The 10,281-nt window shown below is 37.3% G+C and overlaps 1 protein-coding gene across 2 annotated transcripts; it reads left to right on the top strand.

Moving 5' to 3' along the window:
- The first annotated feature begins 3,286 nt into the window (after positions 1-3,286).
- Positions 3,287-7,212, top strand: LOC124328487 (beta-1,4-mannosyltransferase egh-like). 2 transcript variants are annotated; one of them, XM_046787276.1, is made up of 8 exons: positions 3,287-3,555; positions 5,197-5,481; positions 5,554-5,832; positions 5,902-6,048; positions 6,104-6,232; positions 6,291-6,514; positions 6,585-6,687; positions 6,746-7,212. In XM_046787276.1, exons 2-8 carry the CDS (start codon positions 5,197-5,199, stop codon positions 7,019-7,021), a joined length of 1,443 nt encoding a protein of 480 aa, XP_046643232.1. In that variant the 5' UTR covers positions 3,287-3,555; the 3' UTR covers positions 7,022-7,212. The 2 variants fall into 2 exon arrangements, with proteins under 2 accessions (XP_046643232.1, XP_046643223.1); XM_046787267.1 differs by lacking the exon at positions 3,287-3,555 and adding an exon at positions 4,662-4,979.
- Positions 7,213-10,281: the final 3,069 nt, after the last annotated feature.

Here is a 10,281-nt window from a genome sequence, read left to right on the forward strand (position 1 = left end):
TTAATTACTTTAGGATGTTGCTTAATGGGCAACACCAATTTTATTTCGAATAAGTAAGAATGATGATGACGATGAACTCGCTTTGGTTTTGGTCAACACTCCTATATTGCGAGTTTCACGAATTACGACGTAAATTACCATGGAACTTTTCGCTGCGTCCCGCGGTTTTCCAACAGCTGCAACCTTACACACTCAACCGAACCGATATGTAATGGCAAGATTTTTAGGGGGATAGACCTCATGAAATACCTCCCGTCAATCGACCTCGAAGAGAGATTGCTCAGCAGTTGAAAATGTTTTCCACCTGTAGAGGCCCTAAATCCAAAATCAACCTACCTGGCCACACCTTCTTTCCCAATTTTTCACAGGGACTTGGAATAATAAATCGTTTAGTGTGATTTTTCCATTGTATTTTAATTTCCAACAAAAATATGAAACAAATTTTCTTGTTTGGAAGAAACAAGGAATTTGAACTTTCATTAATTATTTTTTTACGAAGCATGTTCCCACCTTAAGAAGGGTCATCGGATTTTTACTTGGCATACCAATGTCTTGTCCACTTTGCAGATGAATCATCCACAAAATTCAATTCCTTCTCGGAAAAAACAAAAAACAAAAACGTATATAGATTTTTAGTGGGATAGACCTCATGAAATACCTCCCGTCAATCGGCCTAGAAGAGAGATTGCCCAGTCGTTGAAAATGTTTTCCACCTGTAGAGGACTTCACCTCTGCCCTAAACCCAAAATCAACCTACCTGGTCAAACCTTCTTTCCCAATTTTTCTCAGGGACTTGGAATAATAATTAATAAATCTTTTAGTGTGTTTTTTCTGTTGTATTTTAATTTATCCAACAAAAATATGTACATTTTTTTCTTGTATGGAAGAAAGAAGGAATTTGAACTTTCATTAGTTATTTTTTTACGAAGCATGTTCCCACCTTAAGAAGGGTCATCGGGTTTTTACTCGACATACCAATGTCTTGTCCACTTTGGTGCTTTTGGTGATTTACGCATTTCATGGATCGCGTTGTAAGTGTTATAACCCTTAAAAAAATCTAGTAACCTCTTTCCAGTCTAAGCTTTAACCTTTTTTTTGTGCAGAGTTGAACTTCCAGGGAGATCCGGCTCTCAATATGTTACCTCAGTTTCAGGAACTAAGAATTCTCATGGAAGCTATGGATCCGGATTTCATTGCATGTTTCGACGCCAACAATTGTGGCAACTTGATGTTTTTTTTTTGGTGGCTTTTGGTTCTCTTCAAGCGCAATTGTGCAGATTACCCGCAAATCCTGCGCCTCTGGGAAGTCCTTTGAACAGTAGGACCATTCCACGGTGAAACACAGTCCTCGGCAGCTAACAATTTTCACCTGCTAGTTGCCCTTAGCATGTTAGAAATCCAACAAGAGGTAGTTATTGAAAGTAGTTTACAGGCTGAAATTGTTGAGGTACAGAACCATTAAAGTATTTTCTAATTTCGTATGTTTTAATGATTTATTGTTGACAACATTTCAACAACCTGGAATCGAAACTCTCTGACCTAAATCCAAAATCAACCTTTCTGGTCAAACCTTCTTTCCCAATTTTTCACAGGGACTTGAAAATCGTTTAGTATGCTTTTTCCATTGCATTTTAATTTCCAACAAAAATATGTAAAACATTTTTTTGTATGGAAGAAAGAAGGAATTTGAACTTTCATTAGTTATTTTTTTACGAAGCATGTTCCCACCTTAAGAAGGGCCATCGCGTTTTTACTCGACATACCAATGTCTTGTCCACTTTGGTGCTTTTGGTGATTTACGCATTTCATGGATTGCGTGGTAAGTGTTATAGCCCTTAAAAAATCTTGTAACCTCTTTCCAGTCTAAGCTTTAACCTTTTTTGTGCAGATGATGAACTTCCAGGGAGATCCGGCTCTCAATATGTTACCTCAGTTTCAGGAACTAAGAATTCTTATGGAAGCTATGGATCCGGATTTCATTGCATATTTGGACGCCAACGATTGTGGCAACTTGATCTTTTGTTTTCGCCATCCCCAAGACCAGCGGGTGTTTAGTATAGGGTCCCTAAGCTAAAATTTATTCCCTATCCTATTTATATCAATTCATCTAGATTAGGCAATTTTTATATGTTAAATTCGTGATTAAATTCAAAAAATTTTTGAAAATTGTGCCAAAAAACAAATAAAATGTTTTTTTAATTACTACTTATTTATATTTATTCTTTTTAAAATAATAAAACAAGAATGTGAAAATGTCATTCTTAAATCATCTGTAGTTTAGCCGATAAGCGGAGAAATCTAGATCTATAAATAACACAAGACGTTCAAATAAATGAAATAGGCAATGTTGCGAAAGGCGCAAATTTCAAAAAATTTTGAAGTAAATGGTACAAATTTTGAAGTGGGAAAACTTTGAGGTATAGGGAAGGGTTCTCTGAGTTGGTTTTATTGTAAATCATACTTTATATTCGTATAAAGAGTCAAGAATTGTGCATCTTTTGGCACAAAGAAAAAGATTTCGCTTGATTTTTTGTATTTTTTGTATATGTTTGAAAACACCATACCTAATAAAGTGAACGATGCCGTAACGCAATGGGGTTAATCCTACCACGATTTCATGGATAAAAAATGTAGATCATCATTAGATCTACTCAAAAAAAAAGAAAACAAATCTAGCCCAAGCCGATCAAGAGTTATTGCACTTTTTCTAAGAAATGTAGTGCCATAAGAATGAACTGAAAAAAGCAGAAAAAAGGGGGGTTTACCTAATAGCTTGGTGGGTGCTGTATACAGTAGCTACCCGAAGTTTGGGAACGCGTGCGCGCGCGCGCGTGAGAGAACCTTATGGAGTTTGGCTTTTTTTCTCTGCGATCCGAAAAATCCAATTTTTGTCGGATCGCAACGAAATTTTTAAGTAGCCATTATGGATAGCATTAAGCTGATTTTTTTCAGATTTTTCCTATAACGGGGAGGGTAGGTTTAACATGGATCCCTAAGTTTGGGAACACTCTATAGTGCTCCATGCAAAGTAGGGTACTTTAAAGGGGAATAACTAAAGAACGGGTAGAGCTAGGAAGACGCGAAAAACTCTGAAATGATGAACTTTGCAAGCTCAACAGAAGTCTTCATTTTCAAATTTTTCGCGTCATATAGTTCTTCGTATTTGGGAATTGAAAACCGCTTTTTTGTTTCGGCCCTATATGACGCGAAGGTTGCTGAACCATTTAAATTGGAGCTTTCCCAAGGGAAAAGGGGATTTTTTTTTTATTTTTATTTATTTAATTTAGTTCCCCTAGACCTTTGGAAGTGTTGTCACTTCCCGGTAGATCGTGTTTAGTCATTATCAAGTTATTTCAAAATGTTTTGGGGGCGGCACCCAAGGATAGGTTCCCCTCTGCAGACTGCAGTCTGCACTGCCAGTCTGCCCCAAAGCCCAAGGGGTTCACCACAAAAAAATTTTCGTACACCCTGCCAAAAGTACGCAAAAATTACGCGAAATACGCAAATATTCGTACACTCAAGACCTCAGTGGTGAACCCCTCGCCAAAGCCAAAGGTAATTGGTCATCTATAATTCTCATTACAGTACTAAAAATAAGTAAATAACTTATTGATTTTGTAATTATAATTATAAGAAATAAGACTTTTTTGACAAAATCCACCGACTTGTGAAGGGCAGTCGATTAAATTGGCTAGACAATCGTTGACATTAAAAAAACAAACGGAAGTATCTATAACCGTAGCGAAAAATTAAAGGAGCCTTACTATATAATACGATTAAGATCTTTAAAGCCTTAAAGCTAAAGGCAGTCAAATACAAATAATACATTAAAAATAAAACTTTCATTTTGTCACGTTGCTCAAAATTCAAATGATCTTAGACTTGCTGGCTTCTTCCGCTTCCCGTTTATTCCTCGTTATTAACAGTTGATGTTATTAGTTAAATCCCTAATTTCTTTCAGAGGAAGATTTTATCGAACGATGATTTGGAATGTAGAAAAAATACTCAGTTAGCTACTCCATCTTTTGTAAAATTCTGACTTAAGTGTGAATTAAATTCTGGGGAATATTCAAATTTGAACCTTTTCGTACTACTACATCAACGCTGGAATTTGTATCAGTCAACTATCAGGAAAATAGTAGGGAAAACAAACGTAGCTTAATCATTTTGTCACACTTTTACCACCTAATCATAAACCTGATAAGAATAATCCCCCGTTCTGTTATCTTTTCGCGGTACCGGAAGTTGTCTTTAAGAATCTATGTGAATGACAAATTTCTTACAGCCGTCGTTTCTTTTTGAGTTGACTAATTTTGGTTTGCCAATAACATTATAAGAAAAGATAAGTTCAACACATCTTTCTACAAGGTCTCTAATAAATTTTAAAAACGTTTCATATTTATAATAATTAAATCCACTAGAAGTGATGTAAAATTGATTTGTGTCGTGTCTGGTAAAATATCAAGTAGGCCTAACTTCAGAAATCTTGTGCGTGTTCCAAAGTTTTTAGGGAATTATACATATTTAAGGAATTAAAATGGGTCTTACTCTTAAGACTTGAGAAATGAGAGTTTTCTGCTTTCCGTGTTCACCACTTCTCTTCTCCTGTCTCCTGCTCTCCTCTGGTTTTCGTGAGTCTCGTAAATCTTGAAGTTGTAAAATGCAACGCTGGAATTCGTAGCAGTCAACTATAAGAAAAATAGGAGGAGGGAAAACAAACGTAGCTTAATTGTTTTATGACACTCTTTTCAGTTTGCATCTCTATAATACCTGATAAGTTTTCCCTCGTTTTTATCTGCTCTGCTCACGGCTCATGACCATTATAGAACGAGCTAAAAGCCAGAAAACCAGCTTTTCCGAAGTTGTCTTTAAGAGACTGAACGAGTGAATGAAAAACTTCTTTCAGCTATAGACGTCTTTTTTTTAGAACTTTGGCCAATTGTGGATTGCCAATAACAGTAAAGATGAGGAATGTTTCTGTAAGTCCAAAACACATCTTCCTACAAAACTTCTAGTTATTTTAAATTTAAATTCATGTATTAGTTGAAACAACTAATGATACTCGAAACAACTAGAAAAGAGACTCTGTTATGCTTAAAATAATCTAGTCAAACTGTCTTATCAGGTTACTTCAGAAATGTTGTGCATGTTCCTAAATTCATGTTCTATTTAATCAATCTTTTTTCATATCTCTAGATGATGACGAGTGCTGTAAAACGAGAAGTTTTTCATCTAATTCACTGTGCTGCCTTAACTGGAACAATTATTTTGGTGATAAGTCTGGGTGGTGGACTGGGAGAAAATAATTCAATCGCCTTTGAAACAGAAGAAACTTTGAGCTCATGGGAACAGTATGGATTTTTTCTAGCTGCAGTTCTCTATGTTACTAGGTTCTTGACACTGTTGTGCCTACCCTTGGCTTTATTCAACTTTTTGGGTCTTGTGCTTTTTAATGCATTTCCTGATCAACCAAAAACAAAGGTGACTAGAAAAATTATTGTTTTTATTGTTATTTTGAATATGAACTGTCTACTAAAATTTAAAATATTATAGATTTTCTCAAGGCGCGACCACATCAGTGTTCCTTTTGTTTGCTTTCGTGTGGTTACTAAAGGAGATTTCCCCCAATTGGTACGCAATAATATTTTGAAGAACCGAAACATTTGTGAGGAAACTGGTCTTGAGCACTTTACATTTGAAGTTGTGACAGACAAATCAATATCCTTGGTCACTAGCAAAAAAGTACGTGAACTAGTTGTTCCGGAAGATTATGCCACCAAATCTGGAGCTTTGTATAAATCAAGGGCACTTCAATATTGTCTGGAAAAAGAGGTTAGTTGCGTTGCTAAACGTACATACAAAATACCACAGATTCATTTTCTGTGTGCGACGAAAATGTAGGTCAACAATTTGAATGATGAAGATTGGATCGTACATCTTGACGAAGAGACCCTACTTACGAGCGGTTGTATCAAAGGGATTGTAAATTTCATTTGCGAGGGGAAACATCATTTTGGTCAAGGCGTGATAACATACAATAATGACGAGGTAATGAAAACAATTGTAAAGTAAATTTTTCTTAATTTATGATAATCTTTCATAGGTCGTCAACTTGATGTTAACTTTGTGTGATTCAATTCGTGTCGCCGATGATATGGGAAAATTGCAATTTCAATTAAAGGTGATGCACATGCCAATTATGGGATGGAAAGGATCGTATGTCATATCGAATGTAAGTTAACTGATACATTTTATTGTTCTAAATAGTATTCATTATATATTGTTTAAAGGTGGGAGCTGAGAGAGATGTAAGCTTCGATCATGGACCAAGAGGCTCGGTGGCAGAGGACGCTTACTTCGGACTCATGGCAGCCAGCAAGGGCTACTCGTTTGGTTTCATCGAAGGTGACATGTGGGAGAAATCGCCTTTCACTATTAAGGATTTCCTGCGACAAAGAAAACGATGGCTACAAGGACTTTTACTTGTTGTTCACTCGTCAGAAATTCCTTTAAGGTAAATAGCCAAATTTTAATTTTTAAATTTAATATATCATTTTGACAATCTACTTATAATGAAATTTTAGGTTTCGAATTCTTCTTGGTTGCTGCGTATATGCAACAGCGACGGCACCGTTGTCCACTTTAAATGTGTTTCTTCAACCATTGTTCCCAATTCAGATTAGTCGTGTAATTTTACACTCGAGCACATCAATGGCTTTCTCACCCAATTAATTTCTATTAATAGTTTGTAGATCTCTGCGGATGCTTCGTTGGAGGCGTTATCATCTACATGAACCTGTACGGAACGTTCAGATCCTACACCTACAGTGCCAAGCACGTTGGGATAGGCAAACTCCTACTTCTATTCATCCTAGGATTTGTCTTGCAACCATTTAAATACATTTTGGAAATTATTGCTATTTTGTGGGGCTTAATGACACCCAAAAACGGGTTTGCAATAGTTGATAAAAATGTAGAGCAGAACGAAATGGAAAACACGGTTTCCGTAGTTCCTTGCTGAAATCACTCAAGTAATCAAAATCTATTTATACGCTTAAACTGCCTTGTCCACCCCATTGTTTCTGAATGCCTAGCTGTTAATGCTAGCGCAAAGTCTGGCAATATGGAAATTATGTTGTATTTTTTCATGTAATTTTATATGCCTTCTCTGCCACAAGTGTAGTTTCATTAAAGTATGTTTTTTGATGAAAATTGGCTGTTGAAAATTACTGTTCTTGTCCATCGAACCGACGCTTGCTGATGATCATGGTATAGGGTACGGTATCGTTGAGTATGGTCTTTTTTTTTCGCACAACAAATAAGATTGCAGAAATATGGTTAAGTATGTTACACACAAAAGGGATGCATTGTCCTTCATGGATTCTTTTTCAGACAGGAATCTTCAAAATTAAACTATTTATTTTTCTTCCAGGGCCTTGAATTAGGTTCAAGGCAGTTAACCAAAGACATATTACAACCGCACATCTTGAATTTGTGTGTTGACAAGTGCGGAACATGATGTCCCAAAAAGAATAGCCATCTCCATATTTTCTCTTGCACATATAACAGTTTCCGTTCAAACTGATTTTCCTCAATCGCGGCCTTATGATTAGTGATTACGATGCCATCAACCCAGCTTTGTTGGGTATCCATTCGTTAGAAATTGATATTTTGAGAGCTGTCCGTGTTTCGGTGTTTCACACACTTTTTGTCACTGGTTGTCGTTAAGTTGAAATGCCTTATTTTTCTATGATTATTATTTTTTTTATTTGAAACAATAGAGACTGAAACGAGAAATCGACTGGCATTCGATAGAATTCGCAGCGGCTTGCCGGCGTTGTGCCTCCTTAAACCCTAAATTTGACCGGCTGCCAGAGAACCGCTATCATTGCCTGCTGTCTCGCATTCTCGAATGGACATACCACCTGGAGGTCTTGACTAAGAAACCACCAGTTAGTATTAAACAGATCGATCATTACCTGCCCCCCCCCCCCATTTTTTTGTCCGTTTCCACTTGGACCAACATGCAACATGGGCGTCTACGGGCGTCTACGAGTTTAAGCACCCGGACACGGATTCGGTAAACTCCTCGAAAATAAACTCGCGGCCACAGAATTCCCGTATATATAGTATAACCTCTACGTACTGAGTGTCACCCAAATTTCCGGAAGCATTTATTTTGTCGGTTATTTATGATTTTTTATGTTTGTCATATTTTTAGATTGCTCAAAAGGATGTAAGGGTTGGGCGCGGAAACGCTCCAACCTTTCTGACGGGATGATGATTCGTTCGAACAACAAACGGTCGATTGGTAATGACTGCTGACATCAAGGACTCGAATCTTCTTTGGTTGCTCTCAGTTTGGGCCCGAGTTTGGGGTAAGCCAGCGCGGACGGAGGGCGGCACCGTCAACGCAGAAACTCTGCCCGTCTTGATGTCCCAGTCTCGTCGGGGTGATTTCAATGCACATATCTTCTTCTCGGGAGTTAACAATTACATTGCAATCATGCCGAAGCTCTCGGCTTCGGCCACTGTGATAAACCACAATTGAATCTCTGGGTTTCTGTATCACTCGCCGATTCATCTCTCTGAACACGACCCCTTTTTTTTTGTTCTCTGTTCGTCGTTGTTCATCGTTGTTCGTTCTCTGTCCCTTGCCGGATTTATTCCCTCTTTTTCCTTTTGTTGCCGGTGCGCACCAAAACTTACGGAAATTATCCCAGTGACTTACCAGAGTAAAGCTTTGACCACAGTCCTTAAGTTTTTACAGGACTTACCACAGTCTCAGCCAGCGCCAGCGAAGACACGATTATAATAAGCTTGGTTGTGGATGGTCTGATTCACAGAAATTAAGGGTGTCGCCAACCGAGCCAAGGAAGGCCGTTCTTCCTTCGACCATCAAAAGAATCGATCGAATAAGAACGCGCCGATCATTAAAAAGTCGAAATCAGAAATAGATAATCATAGTCACTTTTCTATGTTACAATCGTATAAAAAAATAGGCTATTGCGTTCCCGACCGCAAATTCGAAAGATCGTGTGTTGGTAAAAGGCCTATAAGCCGCTCAGTCACAAAGCTGGTTACCAAATCCTAATGCATACTAATGTTATTGAAACTAATTTGTCAAATCGAAACAATCTCCGTCGCATGTTTACAGAGAACCTGCGTCATTCATTATCCCTCCACAGTTAATCACTAAACGGTTCAATATCCCAAAACGAATCGATACTTATGTAAAAAAATTCTGTCTAATATTTCGTCAGAAACTGTGAGAAAATTTAGTATAAAGATAGCTCGTTTTATTAACTTGATCATTAGTTGAGTTTGAGTGCCAATGTCATTACTTGTACAACTCAGCCCGCTCAGCAGTATACGTCGTTCACTTTGCGCTTCACTTTATCGATAATAGAAATTTAAATATCTTTCACTTTGTCTAGTTGGGAATTGACATTGTAGAAGTGGAGAACAGTATGTGTGCTTAATTTTTTAACTTTAAAGGTCAGATGAAACGATTCTACCCAAAGACATCTTCCTCGACAAGCCCTCCAATGAAGTTAGTTTAATGGGTGCGGGGCTGCATTATCGTGAATAGGGACCGGCGCAATATAGGAGCAATCTTATTTGATCACCAGCATCACCTTTACGAAACTGCAAAGTAGACTGAACGGAAAGGTTTCAAAAAAAGTTTTACTGTACCCCTGACCTATTTTATAACCAATCTTCAATTTCAGTCTTCATCTGCAAAAATACTTGTTCCTCATTGCTTTCACTAATTCCCAAATATCCAAATTAATATTTCACCGGTCTTTGAGCTACGAATATTCCTGTCGGAAGGATCATGGGATTCCCCACATTGATACCGTCCATTAGTATCGTATACCGTATTGTATCGTATATCATGGGCATAGTACCGTAGTCCATTAGTACCGTTATACATGGTATTTACAGGAATTCTCCCACATTTCATTTCTTCGAATAACCAGCACTATTGTATATCAAAATGATAATCCAAATTCATTTATTTATAAGGGATCAACATGATAAAGCGATTCAGTAAAAGCATAAATAGTCAAAAATTAGGATTAATTGTACAGCCCCGTAGCACAATACGTTTATACGTGGAGATAATGTGAAGTTGTGACGGACATTATCCGGACATGGGCCGGGCAAGCGGATCGTGAGTCTACCGAGGCTGAACTAGTTCAACATTTTTTTAAACCTTATTAGTCCTTTTAATTAAATTTCTAAAAATTTTCAGCTAATTTAGTGGATTTGATTTTT

This window comes from Daphnia pulicaria, chromosome 1 (genome assembly GCF_021234035.1).
Source record: "Daphnia pulicaria isolate SC F1-1A chromosome 1, SC_F0-13Bv2, whole genome shotgun sequence".
Classification (NCBI taxonomy): Eukaryota; Metazoa; Arthropoda; class Branchiopoda; order Diplostraca; family Daphniidae; genus Daphnia; species Daphnia pulicaria.